This window comes from Oncorhynchus keta, chromosome 10 (assembly GCF_023373465.1).
Source record: "Oncorhynchus keta strain PuntledgeMale-10-30-2019 chromosome 10, Oket_V2, whole genome shotgun sequence".
Lineage (NCBI taxonomy): Eukaryota > Metazoa > Chordata > Actinopteri > Salmoniformes > Salmonidae > Oncorhynchus > Oncorhynchus keta.
Genome location: NC_068430.1, coordinates 21,909,833 through 21,930,436, shown reverse-complemented (window position 1 = coordinate 21,930,436; position 20,604 = coordinate 21,909,833). Strand labels below are relative to the sequence as shown.

The following is a 20,604-nucleotide window of genomic DNA, read 5'->3' as shown; positions in this document are numbered from 1 at the left end:
GAGAACAGAAGGTCCTTTTAATAATGGCACATGCGTAGTTGCGTGCCATTCGCCGGTAGTGCGACTCGAGTGCATCGGGAAGAAAATTTAACTGCGTGCACTGGAATCAGACGTGGAGGCACCACACGAAAATATTTTATCGCTCATTGCACATCACCATCGGGAAGAATACTCAGAAATCAAGGTAACATTTGATGCAACATTTTAGTCTTAGCGACATAATAGACAAAGGTTTTATGCATCAATAACACAAAAGATTGTGAATGCTGCTTGTGCTTCCTGAGTTCTAAACAAATAACTTTAAAATATTTGTAATGTAGACGTATTTTGCCTTATGGATATCTTATACAGTTTATACTGTTTGGAGTAAGGTTGACTTGTAATTGTTTTTCTGGAGGGTTCGGCAGCTTCAGGGAAGTAAAAAATGCTATATTTCCATGCAGTATTTAGTACCGTAAGAAAAGTGTGGCCTACAGAGGCCCCGCGATTCCCTTAAGAATGACAATCTGAATGGCCTGTAAGATTTCTAAAGCCCGCCCCTATCAGACCCTTTAACCAATTAGCTTTGTTGAAATTACTGACGAACTACAGTGTAATATAATGAACACTCCCACTCCTTACAGAATATCTGACAATAAGCTTTCAGAAACTATCGTCAACAAAGCGAGTTTTGCACTCGTGAATTGTGTAAAACCCTACGCATTTTATTTGAGCCTCACTTTTGAGTGGATGCTAGGTGATTGCTTAAACGCAGAACGCGCAGACGGCTTTCCCCCCCAAAAAATTGGGATAAAAAACATGGCATAGTAGGACAGGATTAGGCTATATTTCGATATTTTTTTGTGCCAGGCTTCTGTTCTCAGGCTACATAGTACATTTAAAGCTATGGACTATTAGTAGGCCTTTAGTTGAGGGTCCAAATTGAAGGTTATTTTCACCCTTTATCAGGCGTAGTCTATTAAACAACAGATGTGTATTGCGCGCCATTTGCTTCCATTTGATTGTGGTTGCTTCCGTGCATCTTGAGCGACACCGTCAGTCCAACAAATAATAATGCCCTATTCAAGTGTTTTGTCAGAATAGGTGTGTTTATTGAACCTACCTACGGTAGGTTCGTGTTATTCAACTGGCCTATCTGCATAACTAGCTTAATCTAATTTCAGAGACCATTGCTATTGTCTCAATACGTGGAATGTTCGCCTGACCAGAACACGTGGTTTGCCAAGTAGCGTGAAGATATCCGGCTACTAGCTAGGTTGCATTGATATGGAATATGCTCAAAGTCTCTCCCCGAAGGTGAGTTTTGCGGTGAGTTTGGCCTCCCCAAAGTAGGCTAATGTATTGCATAGATATGTTTAGAATGGTGTGTTTCCCGGTGATTTGAAGGTGATTGTGTTTGACTGGGATAGAGAGGATACAATGTATCCAGGGCCCGAGACAACAATGTAACGCTAAGCAATGGACCAGACAATGGATGGACCGTTTGAGTAGCAATGCATATTTTATTTGAGCAAATTTCACAATCAAAATGAACATTTTAGTAAATTACCAAAATGATGATGAATCGTTATACTTTGATCACCCCGATTGAACAAAAACATAGGGATACAGAATAGACTGTCGGAATTTCATAGCGTGCTGCCCACGTCTTCGAAAGCTTTCTGGCTCTTGACCTCATTTATTAGGCTACTGGCTGCAGAACGATGCTCAATACGTGGATTAGACCGTATTCATGTACAAATCGATGGTCTTTCATAAGAGTTGCTTGCAAAAGCTTCAAAGAGGAAGGTTTGTGTGCTGGTTTGCCCTGGAGGACCGGTTTCTATTCACCTCAATTTAGGTAGCATCCTTTGTGAAGCAAGCAGGTGGCCATAGGTTGAGATCTGAGGTAGGCAGGAGGCATATAGGGGTTTCTTTGATAAGTGTTTTTTGGATAAACATTGGAGTATGATAAATGATGGATCATATATATTTGATATCGTAAAGGGTTCATAAAACCCTTTAAGGAATATGCTTCAGAAATCATGCAAACTGAATATCAAGCTATATGAAGGGTGTCAATGGTTATGCCATCTTTGGAAGGGCACCAGATGTAAGGGAATTTTACATCACACTTTATGTAGTATAACTTTGCTAATAAAGAGTTTGTAGTGCTTATGATAATGATTACTTTATGCATGCTCTAATGCCTGAACGTTTTTCTTTCTCACTGAGTTCCGTAGACTACAATGTCCACTTATCTTTGGATGAAACTAATGAAGATATATATATTTTATAATATAATTGTTGAGAACTAGAAGTCACCAAAATATAATCTAGACAGTCAAGTGTTTTTTTGCACGGCAGGATTACTGATATTACTGATAGGATTACTGATAATGTTCGATCACAAGAACACAAATAGCCATGGCAAAAAGTATAGAATTGCAGGAAACAGTTTTCTGTGGTCCTTCTGTAGCACAGTTGGTAGAGCATGGCGCTTGTAACGCTAGGATAGTGGGTTCGATTCCCGGGACCACCCATACGTAGAATGTATGCACACATGACTGTAAGTCGCTTTGGATAAAAGCGTCTGCTAAATGGCATATATTTTTTATTTATTTCTCTCTGCTGACAACTCTGGACTGATTTAAGCCGCGCCCACAACCCCCATGCCTGGTGGAATCCCCTTGTTGTCCTGAGTGGCTCAGTCGGTAGAGCATGGTGCTTATAATGCCAAGGGTCCTGGGTTTGACTACCGCTGTTGGCCACTTATATAGATGTATATAGATATAGCAAAAACACATACATATGTATGTGTGTGTTTTTGCTTCACTTTAGAGAAAAGCATCTGACGAATGGCATATTATTGTTTGTGTATTTATGTAATAATTCCCTTCTCTCTCAGCCATATAGTCAACCGTCATCAAATTTTCTCTCCTCTCTTGATGGCAGTCCCCTCAAAATGACTAAGGCCCTTAAAACCGTTGTTTGCTTTCATGTTCCACTAATGTGATTCGTTATGTAACAAGTAGACTCTGATCAAAAGAAATTAAGAAAACTGACAAAATTCTCCACTGATTATAGTATCGGTCCTATCTAAGCCAGTTCGCTCTAAAGCCAGTCTCTAGCAACTCTGGTTATTTTTTGTGTGACCTTGTGTAGGAACCGCACCATTGGAAATTTAGGTACTGGAATTATGAGTTTTCTGGTGTTTAACCAGGTAGAACTTTGCCTCTCAGCAGGAGGTGGATGTGGACACAATGAGCAAGACACCCCCTAACAGAAGAGGAATAACCTTTGAGGTGGGAGCAACGCTGGAGGCCAGAGACGCCCTCAAAAACTGGTGAGTCATGCGTCAGTTCCTCTCTCACTCTTTGTCAGTAAATTATCTTTCTCTACCTGCAATCTCTCTTTGTTGCTTTTCTCAGCTCATTTTCAGTCTCTTTCTCTCACTGTCTGCTATTCTCTGTTATCCTAGCCTTTCTTATTACCTATACACCAATGATCTCTTGACTTCAGTTGAGTTCCTTTGCTCCCATCTCAATCACCCCTCGTATACGCCCTGCTCCTAGGTATCCGGCCAACATAGAGAAGATTGACTATGATGACGAGAAGGTCCTGATCCACTACCGTCAATGGAGCCACCGCTATGATGAGTGGTTTGACTGGACCAGCCCCTACCTGAGACCTGTAGAGAGGATCCAGCTGAGACGACAGGGACTGCTGGACGACTGTCCTATCCCTGTAAGAGATGTACTCTATTTACTTACTTATTCTCCCTATTATATCCCTACTGGTTGCTCTACTTAGCTGTACCTGGCCTTCTGTTTGCTCCGCCTACTTCTATTTGATTTCATTTGCTCAGGCTGATACTGGATCCATGTTTGACAGTGACACTTCATTTCATCTGTCTGTCCAGGGATTTCATGTGAATGACAAGGTCCTCGCCAGTTGGTCTGATTGCCGCTTCTACCCTGCCAAGGTCTTGGCAGTGAATAAAGATGGTGAGTGGTTTGGAAGTACTCGTATACATATTGAAGAGATTTATGGATTCTGTTCAGCATTAACCTGATCCATCTGACCTCAATTTGCCCTCAGCATCTTACACCGTGAAGTTTTATGATGGCGTCGTCCAGACGGTAAAGGGGATCCACGTGAAACCTTTTGTAAGAGAGGTGAGCTCTTTGTTTCCTTCTCTCACCAGGGACTGTCAATAGTAGTTTTTACCTGTTCAAAGGGCATACACTATCAGTCAAAAGTTTGGAACACCTACTCATTCAAGGGTTTTTCTTTATTTTTACTATTTTCTACATTGTAGAATAATAGTGAAGACATCTAAACTATGAAATAACACATGGAATCATGTAGTAACCAAAGTGTTAATTAAACAAATTAAAATATATTTTAGATTCTTCAAAGTAGCTACGAGAGGTCAACTGATTATTGGAGGACCAAAAAAAGCCCATACCAATTAATCTGCCAATTTAAAAAATAATTATATATATATATATATATATCTCCACACCCCCTCCCAAAATGGGTGCTTGCATTACTTGACATAGATCCAGAAAAACTAGATGTGTAAGTCCAGAACTGGCATAGTCCTTTAATGGGCCCTTTAAGACAACGGGGCAGATATTGTATTGTACACAGGAATTGGTGTTTATTCACAAGATACTATTTTAAAATTACATGAATTGAATGACTCTTTGATAAAACACTCCTTTGGCTCCCAAAGGTAGAGATAAGTATAGCTGTTTGGAGACATGCATCTAAACACAAATTTTAATATAAACTGACGACACAACTAAAAAAATAACATTAAAATAAAAGAAAAATCGAGAGAGAAAAAAACAGCCCTCCATTTATATTGCATTGATTGAATTATATATATATAATCTACTTTTAGCATGTCAATTTATGTATTATATTTTTATTCAAACAGTATATTTTATGGGATTAGCGGTAAATCAGAAACAAATATGGTGAATTGAGATATATATTTGTAATAATGACAATTACAACAATACTGAATGAACACTTAATATAATACATAAATAAAAATCCATTTAGCCTCAAATAAGTAATGAAACATGTTCAATGTGGTTTAAATAATGCAAAAACGAAAACAAAGTGTTGGAGAAGTAAAAGTGCAATATGTGCCATGTAAAAAAGCTAACGTTTGAGTTCCTTGCTCAGAACATTAGAACATATGAAAGCTGGTGGTTCCTTTTAACATGAGACTTCAATATTCCAAGGTAAGAGGTTTTAAGTTGTAGTTAATATAGTATTTATAGGACTATTTATCTCTACCATTTGTATTGACTATTGGATGTTCTTATAGGCACTTTAGTATTGCCAGTGTAACAGTATAACTTCCGTCCCTCTCCTCGCCCCTACCTGGGCTCGAACCAGGAACACATCCACAACAGCCACCCTCGAAGCAGCGCTGCCCATCGCTCCACAAAAGCCGCGGCCCTTGCAGAGCAAGGGGAATAACTACTCCAAGTCTCAGAGCGAGTGACGTTTGAAACACTATTAGCGTGCACCCCGCTAACTAGCTATCCATTTCACATCGGTTACACCAGCCATTAGGCTGATAGGCTTGAAGTCATAAACAGCGCTGTGCTTGCGAAGAGCTGCTGGCAAAACGCACAAAAGTGCTGTTTGAATGAATGCTTACGAGCCTGCTGCTGCCTACCATCGCTCAGTCAGACTGCTCTATCAAATATCAAATCAGACTTAATTATAACATAATAACACACAGAAATACGAGCCTACGAGCCTTTCATTAATATGGTCGAATCATTTCGAAAACAAAACGTTTGAAATACAGAACCATTCTGTATTTTATCTAACAGGTAGCATCCCTAAGTCTAAATATTCTTGTTACATTGTACAACCTTCAATGTTCTGTCATAATTATGTAAAATTCTGACAAATTAGTTCCCAAACTGTTGCATATACCCTGATTCTGCATGCAATGAACGCAAGAGAAGTGACACAATTTCACCTGGTTAATATTGCCTGCTAACCTGGATTTCTTTTAGCTAAATATGCAGGTTTAAAAATATATACTTCTGTGTATTGATTTTAAGAAAGGCATTGGTGTTTATGGTTAGGTACAGTTGCGCAACGATTGTGCTTTTTTCGCTAATGCACTTTTGTTAAATCATCCCCCAGCGTTGCATCGATTATATGCAACACAGGACATGCTAGATAAACTAGTAATATCATCAACCACGTGTTGTTAACTAGTGATTATGATTGTTTTTTATAAGATAAGTTTAATGCTAGCTAGCAACTTACCTTGGCTTCTACTGCATTTGCATAACAGGCGGTCTCCTCGTGGAGTGCAATGAGAGGCAGGTGGTTAGAGCGTTGGACTAGTTAACCATAAGGTTGCAAGATTGAATCCCAGAGCTGACAAGGTGAAAATCTGTCGTTCTACCCCTGAACAAGGCAGTTAACCCACCGTTCCTAGGCCGTCATCAAATCAAATTTTATTTGTCACATACACATGGTTAGCAGATGTTAATGCGAGTGTAGCGAAATGCCTGTGCTTCTAGTTCCGACAATGCAGTGATAACCAACAAGTATTGAAAATAAGAATGTGTTCTTAATTAACCGACTTGCCTAGTGTAAAAAATATATATATATCGGCAAAATCGACATCCAAAAATACAGATTTCCGATTGTTATGAAAACTTGAAACCGGCCATTCCGATTTAATCGGTCGACCTCTAGTAGCTACCCTTTTGCTTTAATGACAGCTTTGTGTTCTCTCAACAAACAAATGCTTTTCCAATAGTCTTGAGGGAGTTCCCACATGCTGAGCACTTGTTGGCTGCTTGTCCTTCACTGTGGTCCAACTCATCACAAACCATCTCAATTGGGTTGAGGTCATCTGATGCAGCACTCCATCACTCTCCTTCTTAGTCAAATAGCCCTTTCACAGCCTGGATGAATTTTGGGTCATTGCCCTGTTGAAAAACAAATGATAGTCCCATTAAGCGCAGTTAATTGCTGATTTCTGAGGCTGGTAACTCTAATGAACTTATCTTCTGCAGCAGAGGTAACTCTGGGTCTTTCTTTCCTGTGGTGGTCCTCATAAGCGCTACTTTCATCATAGCGCTTGATGGTTTTTGCAACTGCACTTGACATTTTCCACATTGACTGGCCATGTCTTCAAGTAATGATGGACTGTTCTCTTTGCATATTTGAGCTGTTCTTGCCATAATATGTACTTGGTCTTTTACCACATACAGCTATCTTCTGTTTACCAACTCTACCTTTTCACAACACAACTGATTGGCTCAAACGCATTAAGAAGGAAAGAAATTCCACAAATGAACTTTTAACTTCTTATGGCTGCAGGGGCAGTATTGAGTAGCTTGGATGAAAGGTGCCCAGAGTAAACAGCCTGCTGCTCAGTCCCAGTTGCTAATATATGCATATCATTAGTAGTATTGGATAGAAAACACTCTGACGTTTCTAAAGCTGTTTGAATGATGTCTGTGAGTATAACAGAACTCATATGGCAGGCATAAACCTGAGCAGAAATCCAAACAGGAAATTTGAGGTTGGTTGATTTTTCAACCCAGCCCCTATTGAATACACAGTGGGATATTGGTTGTGTTGCACTTCCTAAGGCTTCCAATAGTTGTCAACCGTCTTTAGAAACTTGTTTGAGGATTCTATTGTGAAGTGGGACTGAATGAGAGAGGAATGAGTCAGGTCTGCCATGAGCTGACCATGCGCGTTCACATGAGAGGGAGCTCTGCTCCATCGCACTTCTGAAGACAATGGAATTCTCCGGTTGGAACATTATTTACGTTTTATATTAACATCCTAAAGATTGATTCCATACATTGTTTGACATGTTTCTACGGACAGGAACGGAACCTTTTGACATTTCGTTTGCAACTAGGGAACGCGCTTCATGACTTTGGATTTGTTTACCAAACATGCTAACAAAAGTAGCTCTTTGGACATAAATGATGTACATTATCAAGCTAAATCAAACATTTAATGTGGAACTGGGATTCCTGGGAGTGCATTCTGATGATCATCAAAGGTAAGGGAATATTTATAATGCTATTTATGAATAATGTTGACTACCCAATATGGCGGATATCTTTTTGGCTGCTTTGTTTTCTGAAAGCTGTACTCAGATTATTGCATGGTTTGCTTTTTCCGTAAAGTTTTTTTGAAATCTGACACAGCGGTTGCATTAAGTTTTTGGAACTACTGAACGTAACGCGCCAATGTATACCAAGATTTTTTTTATATACATATGCACTTTATCGAAAAACATATATGTATTGTGTAACATGAAATCCTATGAGTGTCATCTGATGAATATCATCAAAGGTTAGTGATTAATTTAGATGTCTTTGTGCTTTTTGTGACTCCTCTCTTTGGCTGGAAAAATGGCTGAATTTTTCTGTGACTTGGTGGTGACCTAACATCATCGTTTGTGGTGCTTTCGCTGTAAAGCCTATTTGAAATCGGACACTTCGGTGGGATTAACAACAAGATTACCTTTGAAATGCTATAAGATACATGCATGTTTGAGGAATTTTAATTGAGATTTCTGTTGTTTGAATTTGGCTCTCTGCACTTTCACTGGCTGTTGTCATATCGATCCCGGTAACGGGATTGCAGCCCTAACAAGGCGCACCTGTTAATTGAAATGCATTCTAGGTGACTACCTCATGAAACTGGTTGAGAGAATGCCAAGAGTTTGAAGTTCCTGTGTGTGTTATGATGTTTTGATGTCTTCACTATTATTCTGCAATGTGGGAAAATAAATAAATAACCCTTGAACAACTTTTGACTGGTGCTGTATATCTGTTGATATTGTGTTGGCTTGCCATGCAGAGGATCATGTTTCTGTGGGTTGTACTTTACATAATTTTCCAAAATGTTTTCATCCCCTCCTCTTTGTGGAAATAGAGAGGAGGAAAGGCTAGGTCCACTGAGAGGAACGGCGTGAAGAAGCCCCAGAATGGCAGAGACCGGAGGCCTCAGGAATACGGGCCAAAAAATAAAAGAACAAGACGCAGTACCTCTGACCAGGAGGGGGACAGTGACACAGAGGATGGTGACAATAATGATGAAGATGACTGGCATGAGAGGGAGGTGGAGGAGAAGACAAAGAGGAAGGATAGTGAGGGGGATGTCACCAAAGAGACACCATCCATAGTTAAGCAGGAGGAGGATACAGAGCAACATGAAGGACAGAACAACCTCGGGGATCACGTGGCAGCCACTGTGGGCCCGACTGAAGTAAAAATGGAAGAAGACGGAGGACAGAGTGAGGAGAAGCCTACTCATTTAAATGAAGGGATAAAGAAAGAAGAGGTGGAAATGAAAACTGAGTACACAGTCCTGAGCTCACCTAATGAAACTAAGCCATCCACTGATTCACCCAATCAGATGTCAACACAGACCGAGCCAGTGTCTGTCCCATTACCCTCAGCTATGTCCACCATTGACCGAGTGGAGCAGATGTCAGAAAGCCAACCAGATAGCGCCAAACCTGCACCACTGGCCCTCCCAGTGAAACGTAAGACCACAACTCTTCAGAAAATCACGATCCAAAAGGCTTCCTTATATTTCCAATTAACGTAGCTGTCAGTGCACTGTACGTTTATTTAGAGGTTCTGTCCATTTTAGAGGTTTCTTTTCTCACAAGTCGTCAAAATACTATAAAAGGTTTGAAAATATATTTGAGAATTGAATTGTTTTAATGTGTGTTGAATGTTGTCAGTCAGTGACAGTTTATATTGACAGTTGTCAGTCAGTTTATATTGTCTGTCTTTATTTCCAGCGATAAGGAAGCAGGGTTTCCACAACCCCAACCGATTTAGCAGAGAGCCATGTGAGTTCTCGCCCAGCACTCTGTTACATCAGTTTACATGAGTATCTCTCCACTCCTAGCTGTTTGTCCATCCTCTTACATGTCTCCATTGTGTTTTCAGTGTACAGAGTGATCAAAAACCAGCCTCCCCCAGTCCTGTCCATCAACTTGGACCACAACCCATTTAAATGCAGCGCTGTAGGCTGCACCAAGTCGTTCCGCAAGGCCAAACTGCTTCACTACCACATGAAATACTACCATGGAGAGGAGCAGCAGCTAGAGGACGATCTAAGCCCCACCAGGAGCACCCAGACACGGGCCTCAGAGAAGCACCCCTCCCCTACCTCTCTGGAAAGTCCTAAGAGGAGACGCACCATCTCCGCCTCAATGCGTAAGTACCAAAAAGGGACTTAGCTACATGATAGATTCACCCAAAGAGGAAATCAGTTTTAATCCATAATATTAATATTGTGTTTCCATGCCCGGCAGACTCCAATGTGCACAGTCCTACTAGAACTCCCCCATCTCCACGTAGTGAGGCCAAGACAATGAACAGACGCACATCAGCTCCACCTGCTGTCAACACCCAGCGCCAGCAGCAGAGGGCTCTACTGAGGGAGAAGAGCAAAGAGAACCAACTGGACAGAAATGGACAGAGACCAGTGGAGACGGAGACTACTGAGAGCAGTGGTATGGACATATGTCTGTGTAAGATGTGAAACGACAACGAGAAGGCTTCTGAAATATCCTCTCGACTATATATTTTTTTCGTCCGCTGTTAATAGTCCCAATTTCACTTTAAAAAAAATGTATTTAAAGTTTCCATGATATTGACTTTCAATAAGCAAAGTGTCACTTGCCACATCATGATGAGAAAGGCATTATATGATGCAAAATCATGTGGCAAGTGTGACAGTTTGCTTCTTAAATCTTAAACATTTTGGGACTCTTATCAACAGTGGACTAATTAAAGAAAATACTCAACGATAGTTTGAGTGGATTTCTTTCCTTTAAATAGGCCATTAGCTATGAGCAAATGTGTAGTTATCTTTGCTGATTTCTGATCGAAAATCCACTTTCTCTTAACATGACACAACAGGATTATTGTGAAATGGTGCATGCTCCAGTGTTTGTAATGGCAGAACACACCTTCAGTGTCTAGAGCACTCCTAACACTTGGTTCCCCCGTATCACTCTAGCAGTGGTGAAAGAACGAGATCGGCTGAAGGATAAGAAACGGAGGGAGTTCCTTCGTATTAATCTGAAGAAAAAGAAGAAGAAAAAGAAAGTCAAGTGTGGTAAGGAGACCCTAGTCGTCTGACTGTTCTGCATGGGGCTCCTGTCCTATAGCTTTAGCGCCGCTGCATGTGCAACGCTTCATTCAGGCCACGGGAAAACCCCTGATTCACACCTTGGTAGGTGTTTTATTTCTTTAAAAAAAATGTATATCCTTATTTTAGCAGGTAAGTTGACTGAACACATTCTCATTTATAGCAATGACTTGGATAATAGTTACAGGGGAATGAATGGGCCAATTGGAAGCTAGGTATGGTATGACTGCCAGGTTGGGGAATTTAGCCAGGACACCAGGGTTAACACCCCTACTTATAATAAGTGGCATGGGATCTTTAGTGACCATTGAAAGATGGCACCCTACACAGGGGAAAGTCCCCAATCATTGCCCTGGGGCATTGGTATATGTTTTTTAGACTAGAGAAAGAGTGCCTCCTACTGGCCCTCCAACACCACTTCCAGCAGAATCTGGTCTCCAGACGACCCTGCTTCGCTTCAGAGGCAAACCAGCAGTGTGGTAGGGGTTGGAGTAGCACTACAACTCCTGTGTCTTCTACTGACCTACGTCACTTCATCAGTCAAATAGCCGCTGATCATTTTGTTTGAATCAGCCGTCTTGTGCTTTTACCCCTTTTCCTCTGACTGATGATTTGCACATCTTTTGCTCATGTTTGGTTCATATAATAACACAGGCTTTTATTAACCATCTGACTCATCTGTTTGAACTCTACTGCTAGGCACAAGCTACTGTGATGCCACTTTTTTGAACCACTATTGGTCTATTGACCTAGTTTAAATTCACTCTGGATCTGTGAATGACACTTGTTATAACACACATACAGTATTAAGAGGATGGTTTATTCACTGTGTACATTCACACACAATTAGACTTTATTTGGACTGTTTTGGCCAGTTCAGCTCTCAGAAACACTCATGTAAAGGGGTTTTGTGGACACAAGTTTACTGTTTGTTGTAACGACATATTCTCACACTCATGATAGTATCTTCAGCTGGAAACACAGTTTGGTTTCATATTGTCTGTTTGAACCCCCCTCCCGAAAAATTAGTTATTGTTTGTCCTCATCAGCATTTCCAAAGTTGACATTTTGTTCTGCGTCTGCTTCCCCCTCCCCTTTATTAACAGAGTGCACAGGTAGTGAGGAGAATATTGACATCTCAATATTCGCTCTTCAGTCCAAATTGAATTTGCCACTCAAATTCCCCCTCTCACACAATCACAAGCCTGAGTCCTACCACTTCAGGCCCGGATACAACCAGTCAGAGCAGATGCACGTGGATGGTGGGTATTATTGTGTGTCTGAGTGTGTGCGTCACTCTCTACCCTTTGCCATTATTCTTTGCCTGGTTTCAGTCCATAAGTCATTTGTTCAAACCGTCTACCCGTGTATCTTTTCCATTCCGTATCAAACTGATCTTACTAATAATTTTCCACACTTTCAAACAAAGTCGACCTGTTGTCACAGTTGGGGACTGATTCCATAGTTTATTGATTGAATCTGGGGCCTTTTCTTTGCTGCTATGGCTTGCTTTATTCTCATCCGTTTGTTATATGTTCGACTCAGTGCTATGCATAAGGGATATCCTGTACGTTAAAGAGGTCGATCGATTATGATTTTTCAACGCCGATACCGATTATTGGAGGACTCAAAAAAAGCCGATACCAATTAATCGGGCCGATTTAGATATATATATTTTTATCGTAGTTATATAAAAAATATATATTTGATTTGTAATAATGCCAATTACAACAATACTGAATGAACACTTATTTTAACTTAATATAATACATAAATAAAATCAATTTAGCCTCAAATAAAATGAAACATGTTCAATTTGGTTTAAATAATGCAAAAACAAAGTGTTGGAGAAGTAAACGTGCAATATGTGCCATGTAAAAAAGCTAACATTTAAGTTCCTTGCTCAGAACATGAGAACATATGAAAGCTGGTGGTTCCTTTTAAGGATTCTTCAATATTCCCAGGTAAGAAGTTTTAGGTTGTAGTTATTATAGGAATTATAGGATAATTTCGCTCTATACGATTTGTATTTCATGTACCTTTTTTGACGATGGGATGTTTTTATAGGCACTTTAGTATTGCCAGTGTAACCGTCTAGCTTCCGTCCCTCTCCTCGCCCCTACCTGGGCTCGAACCTGGAACACAACGACAACAGCCACCCTCGAAGCAGCGTTACTCATGCAGAGCAAGGGGAACAACCACTCCAAGTCTCAGAGCGAGTGACATTTGGAACGCTATTAGTGCGCACCCAGCTTACTAGCTAGCCATTTCACATCGGTTACACAGCCTAATCTCGGGAGTTGATAGACTTGAAGTCAAAAACAGCACAATGCTTGAAGCACAGCGACGGGCTGCTGGCAATACGCATGAAAGTGCTGTTTGAATTAATGCTTACAGGCCTGCTGGTGCCTACCATCGCTCAGTCAGACTTCTCTATCAAATCATAGACTTAGTTATAACATGATAACACACAGAAATACGAGCCTTAGGTCATTAATATGGTTGAACCCGGAAACTATCATTTCGAAAACAAGACGTTTATTCTTTTAGTGAAATACGGAACCGTTCCATATTTTACATAAGGGGTGGCATCCATTAGTCTAAATATTCCTGCTACATTGCACAACCTTCAATGTTATGTCATAATTACATAAAATTCTGGAAAAGTAGGCGGCCCAAACTGTTGCATATACACGGACTCTGTGTGCAATGAACGCAAGAGAAGTGACACAATTTCACATGGTTAATATTGCCTGCTAACCTGGATTTCTTTTAGTGGTCCTTCTGTAGCTCAGTTGGTAGAGCATGGCGCTTGTAACGCCAGGGTAGTGGGCTCGATCCCCGGGACCACCCATACGTAGAATGTATGCACACATGACTGTAAGTCGCTTTGGATAAAAGCGTCTGCTAAATAGCATATATTATTTTAGCAAGATATGGAGGTTTAAAAATATATATTCTGTGTATTGATTTTAAGAAAAGCATTGGTGTTTATGGTTAGGTATAGTGCAACAATTGTGCTTTTTTTTTCGCAAATGCGCTTTTGTTAAATCATCCCCCGTTTGGCGAAGTTGGCTGTCTTTGTTAGGAAGAAATAGTCTTCAAAGAGTTCGCAACGAGCCAGGTTAGCAGGCTATATTAACTAAATATGCAGGTTTAAAAATATATACTTGTGTATTGATTTTAAGTAAGGCATTGATGTTTATAGTTAGGTACACATTGGAGCAAGACGGTCCTTTTTCGCAAATACACACCGCATCGATTATATGCAACGCAGGACACGCTAGATAAACTAGTAATATCATCAACCGTGTGTAGTTAACTAGTGATTATGATTGATTTTTATGAGAACTTTAATGCTAGCTAGCAACATACCTTGGCTTTTTACTGCATTTGCGTAACAGACAGTCTCCTCGTGGAGTGCAATGTAATCAGGTGGTTAGAGCGTTGGACTAGTTAACTGTAAGGTTGCAAGATTGAATCCCCGAGCAGACAAGGTAAAAATCTGTCATTCTGCCCCTGAACAAGGCAGTTAACCCACTGTTCCTAGACCGTCATTGTAAATAAGAATGTGTTCTTAACCGACTTGCCTAGTTAAATAAAGGCTATATAAAGGTTTCCAAAAAATATATATTTCCGATTTATGAGAACTTGATATCGGTCCTAATTAATCGGCCATTCCAATTAATCGGTCGACCTCTAGTATGTTACAATGCTGTAGATAAAATGAGCTATAGTTTCCTCCTATATTTCTACCATGGAAGCCCCCTCTGCTTGTGTTGCAATAATCTCTTGATCAAACATATCAGTTACATCCAGATGACATTATCTCCTGAGGACTCGCATTGGCAAATATACTGAAACCAGCTCATGGAGGAAATCTCGATGTTACAACTCTACTAAAGGAGACTAGGGTCACTGACCAGGGTTGTCTTCATTAGTTAACCCTTTCCATCCCTTGATTTCTCCTCTAGATGAGGATAGCATCAGTGATTGGTCCACTGACAGTTGTGAGTGGAGTGATGACGAGCTGGGGGCGGAGCTGGACAATGCAACAACTCCCCTAAGTCTGGGCTCTGTTGCCTTGGAGACAGGCAGTCAGGAGGTTGTGCGTTGCGTCTGTGAGGCAGAAGAGGAAAACGACTTCATGATACAGGTGAGCTGCTTGGGGGTTTACCTGACTCTAGCCCTGATCTGCCTCCAATACATATCATTGAGTCTGAAATAAATAGTTGGTGGCAATCCACTCGTCTCACAATCATTTAAATCAATCACATTTGTCAAACCGTACCAAACTCAAGGTCGATCCCAACTTAGTTTCTCTAAAAACAAGCTCAGGCCAACAGTTAGCAGCAGGGAGGAAAACGCAGTTTGATAGTGTTGCTCCCTGGCCTTGTCTCTCCAGTGTGAGGAGTGTCTGTGCTGGCAGCATGGCACCTGCATGGGCCTCCTGGAGGAGAACGTCCCGGACAAATACGCCTGCTACGTCTGCAGAGACCCACCAGGTGAGAGCCAGCAACACACAACTTGGCTAAATAGAAACTCCATCTCAGGTTTCTCTATGGGGTTACTTGGGGAAGGGAAAGGAGAGGTTAACACAAGACAAGCCAGTACATTTAACTGTGGTTTTTGGGGCTGAGTCTTATTGTAATAAGAATTTCCAGGTGAACATAAAGGAGAGCAGTCCTTGGTAAGTTCAATCAAAAATCAATCCGGTTTATTACAAATTGCAACAGGGAGACGCCTCCAGCCCAGAAGCAGAGACAATGTCTAACTAGCCTTCTGGATAGAGGACCTTTTTACTCTAATCAGGCGGCACCAAATATTTTCTAAACACCAGCTCGAGAGGTTTGTAGGAAATCGAACAAAAGGCAATGACTGCCAGCTGCTACAGAATCATTGTTTTATGTCATCAATAGAATAATAATCAGTGTCCTCTGTCGTATCTTCAGTAGCTCTGACTTTAATCGCTATCAACAGATATGAGGACATTTTGTAATGTTCGGTATCAAGTCTAGTGACCACCATCCTACACAAGTGTCACAAATAGAACACTAGAAATCGTGTGTGTTACAGAAAGGGGAAAATAAATAAATATGCTAAACATTGTTAATCACTCTAATATGAACTTTTCACCTTACATTTTCCCATCACACTTATGATATCACGTGACCTCTGTTCCAGGTCAGAGGCAAAGCCTGCGCTACCGGTATGACCGTGATTGGCTGAGCAGTGGTCACATGTATGGTCTGTCCTTCCTTGAGGAGAACTACTCCCACCAGAATGCCAAGAAGATAGCAGCAACACACCAGCTACTAGGAGACGTACAGCGTGTGGTGGAGGTGCTCAATGGCCTCCAGCTCAAAATGAGCGTCCTACAGTAAGTAGTGTTGACTGGAAAAACTCTGATGAATCAATATCTATCCTTACAAAATGTTTGGAGTCTGATTGCCCTTGTGTTCCCCTGTAGGACCCAGACCCACCCAGACCTGCAGTTGTGGTGCCAGCCCTGGAAGAGAGCAGAGAGGCCCTGGAGGAGAGGTGGCTCGGGGACGGGCACCGACGCAGCACCCTCTCCTGCGCTAACAGACGAGGGTTCCGAGAAGGACCACAAGAGTCTCGCCCGTGGTGGCGCAGAAGCTCTGATGTCAGCCGCCATGGAGAAGCTTAGCCGAGCCTCCTCTTCCTCCTCCTCGTCTTCCTCCTCGCCCTATCAGTCGTTCCAGGACTCGTACATAATGAGTGAGCATTGCTACCAGAAGCCGCGGGCATACTACCCTGCAGTGGAGCAGAGGCTGGTGGTGGAGACCACACGGAGGGGATCTGAACTGGAGGACAGCCTAAGAAGCACTGAGGACCTGCTGGAGAGAGAGCAGCGCTATGGAGGCATGCTGGAGACAGCCAGGCCCAAAGCCCCCACACATCTGAACACTCACACCAAGGTCAGTTCTGTTTCAGCCTTCAGACATTCTCCTTCAACATCTCTACCCGTCTGTCTATATTGTACCATCTATCCATCCATACATCCCTCATACACTATAGAGTGGTAGATACTCTTAAAAAGTCAACTTTACGACTGAATCCTCTTTTCCATATGTCTAGGGTTCAGATGTTGGTCGGTGGGGCCAGGCCGAGGTGAAGCGAGAGGAGGGTGTTGGCTGCGGTGGGGGAGGGGACGTGGACGGCAGTGGCCAGCAGCACCAGTGGCAGATCAACCTGCTGGATCACATAGATGCTGTCCAGGACGAGGTCACACACAGGATGGACTTCATCGAGAGGGAGCTGGATGGTGAGATGACAACAGCCCCTCTGTTTTCTGTTTATTAGCAAGGAAAGCATTTTAATGCCACAATTATTGTATATGTACAGTGAATAAGCGTTTCATGCAAAACAAGTCAAATAAAGACAGTAGCTTTCTTTCTTGTCCATCACAATTGTAGCTACAATCAATTAACCTATTTCTTATTGCCACGTGGGTGCAGTGAAATGTTGTTTTACAGGGTAAGCCATAGTAAGGCACCCCTGGAACACATTTTGGTTAGGTGCCTTGCTTAAATCTGTCGATGTGCCTGCCCTTTTCACCTTGTCAGCTTGGGTATTCAAATCCGCAACCTTTCGATTACTGGCCCAATGCTCTTAACTGCTAGGCTACCTGCTGCCCTAATAATCAAATTGTATTAGTCACATGCGCCTAATAGAACAGGTACAACAAACCTTGTAGTGAAATGCTTCCCGACGAGGCTCTAACCGACAGAAAAATACAGATGAGAAAAGTAACAAGTAGTTAAAGAGGAGCAGTAAAAAAGAACAATATATACTGGGGTGTGCTGGTACAGAATCAATGTGCGGGGGGCACTGGTTAGTTGAGGTAGTCGGAGATACTCATAATAATAATCTCTCAGCTATGTATTGTGAACTAAACATCAGTGATTGACAATGTTCCATCTCTCCTCTTCAGTGTTGGAGAGCTGGCTGGACTACACAGGAGAGCTGGAGCCCCCAGAGCCCCTGGCCCGGCTGCCTCAGCTCAAACACCGCATGAAGCTGCTGCTTACAGAGCTGGCCAAGGTGCAGCAGATCGCTTTGTGCTGCTCCACATGAGGGCGCAAGTGAGCAGTGTGACATCCATGTTCACAGCACTCGGAGAGACAATGAGGGGATTTGATTAATGCCCCGGGCCATGTGTGAACCATGTCAGCATTGTTTGCATTCGTTTTGGAACTAGGCTGCCTCCCGGACGTGAGCCAGGTGACCCGTTTTGGCCGTCCACAAAGTCTGCTCAAAACTAAAGTGACGTAGGTTAAGCATGTAGGGTTCTGTTTTCACGTGCAAAAGTGATTGCTTTTGAGAAGGCTTTATCTGCCTTCCCAATGAAAACACATTATTCTTTTCCATAAAATATGTTTCGGAATGATGCACCGCTGGGCACACACGGGTTGATTCAATGTTTCCATGTCATTTCAATGAAATGACGTGGAACCAATGTGGAATAGACGTTGATTTGGCATCTGTGCCCAGTGGGAGGCTGCCTTGTTGACAACATGACCGAGTGGAGAAGATTACTGTTCAATTTGGGAAGGGCGCTCCTCCCTCAGGGCTTTTACCCATCACAGGCCATAGCCCGGTGCACTTAATTGAACTCCCTCATTGCAGTTGAGAGCAGCACTAACTGGTCTATCTATGGCATTGGGGGGTTGGACTGAGAATTTACCAGATAATTTAATGCAAATGCACTTATTTTCATTATGCTGTAGACTGGTGGGCGCATCTCACAGCATGGGGTTGAATGCTTGAGGATGTCAGTTGGTTTCCTCTTTAAGGCCTCAAGTCTGTACAGGGAAAACTGCACTGTATCATAGTCAAAGATACAGATGGTAATGGATGGAGTAAATATAAGAGAACCAACAGGGACAGTTTATGGTAGTATGGGTTTGTTGGTGCAAACCTGCATCATATTAATACCTTGGTCTGAGGTTCAGTTTGAAGCTTGCTGTCAAGTACTTACCAAATTGTTGCGCTGCAATGTGTATTCAAAGACTTCACCTGAACTTCTGATAGGCACACTTTTAATCTTCATAATGACAACTTTCAGTAACTGACTGAACTCTTTCCTTGGAGCCATGTTCAGCAAACTTTTTTTCCTTTCTGTAAAGTACTTAGTATTTGATTATCTCCCATTGCATAATTGTTAAGCTTATGTTTGTTGAACATGTGGACTGTTTTACGGAGCATAGCCGTAATATTAGGGCTGGGACGATACCAGTATTTCAATACTCATTTAGTGCCGTGGCAAGGAAACATAACACTGTGGATTTAACTTACTTAGGAAAACAGCCATAATGTTAGAAACAAACATCATTCTGTTGTCATCGAGTCACATTTTATTTATATTTCAAGCTATAGCACACAATTTTACATGAAGCCGGTTTTTAAAGGATCAACAAGTTTAGTCAGTTTTGTTTTCATTTTTGCCATGGGAAATGTTTTGCGATACCGGTATTGTCACAGGCCTACTTCATAAGATTTTAAATAGCGAGTGAAAATACAAACTATATATTCTTATATAATGGCACTGTAGGTAGATAAGTACTGTCTTTCTGATTTTACGCAGTGAATTATATTGCTACAGCTTATACAGTTAGTGTCTGTATTATAGACACTGGAGGGACAGTATCACACGTTTTGACAAGTGACATTTCTGGATTGAAAGAATATATATTAGTTGAAATGTTTGGTTTCTTTCCATTCTCATTGTTTTCTTGTGGATATCCTCTATCCTATTCACTCTATGTCTTTGGTTGAATTCCTGCCTGACTACATTGCAGCTGTATGCCAGATCTTTGAAAGCATGTATAGATGGGTATTTAACATTTTTAGTTAGCCACATCAAATGATCTCGCAATCAGGTGCCTGAATCCACAGTCGATGACTTATCACAAAACCATTGGTTGATGCAATGCAACACCTGCCCATCTAGTTGGGTAGGAAATCGACCTTCAACTTTGCTTCACTGTAGCCTTCGACCTTTGGCTTGCTGCAAATAATTGTGGAGATGTCTGCTATGACCTCAGCATTATGTGCTCTGTTCTCAGTGAAAGACTTGTGACGGACCTATACATTTCTCTTGTATTCTTTCACCTGTACTGTTTATTTGCAATATTTTGTGTAAATTCATCTGAATGTTATTTTCTTGGGTTGAATTTGTATTGATTTAGTTATTTTTAAACAGTCCTCCAAAAATAACCTTACCCTACTCGTGTCAGCCAGGTTAAGAACCAAACAAGATGTTGAAAGAAGTGCAACAGATGCTGGTACATAAATAAACTACTATCCCTCCCATTGATATGAATACTGTTGATCTGTCTGAGGATTAAGAAGCACGTGGTTTTGAACATATCAATTGTGCTCTCTTGGCCACACATTTTA

The 20,604-nt window shown here is 41.5% G+C and overlaps 1 protein-coding gene across 19 annotated transcripts; it reads left to right on the top strand.

Annotated features, from left to right (window-relative positions):
• On the top strand, positions 1-20,521 carry LOC118388383 (PHD finger protein 20-like). Of its 19 annotated transcripts, none has more exons than XM_035777394.2 (18): positions 1-184; positions 1,164-1,296; positions 3,225-3,325; positions 3,555-3,735; positions 3,902-3,986; positions 4,081-4,157; positions 8,941-9,553; positions 9,818-9,868; positions 9,969-10,238; positions 10,337-10,555; positions 11,047-11,145; positions 12,285-12,440; positions 15,153-15,334; positions 15,584-15,683; positions 16,363-16,558; positions 16,649-17,120; positions 17,281-17,467; positions 18,137-20,521. In XM_035777394.2, the coding sequence occupies exons 2-18, from the start codon at positions 1,267-1,269 to the stop codon at positions 18,277-18,279; spliced, it is 3,162 nt and encodes a 1,053-aa protein (XP_035633287.1). In that variant the 5' UTR covers positions 1-184; positions 1,164-1,266; the 3' UTR covers positions 18,280-20,521. The 19 variants fall into 19 exon arrangements, with proteins under 19 accessions (XP_035633287.1, XP_035633286.1, XP_035633283.1 ...); XM_035777393.2 differs by having other exon boundaries at positions 3,222-3,325; XM_035777390.2 differs by having other exon boundaries at positions 1,164-1,308.
• The last annotated feature ends 83 nt before the right edge of the window (positions 20,522-20,604 follow it).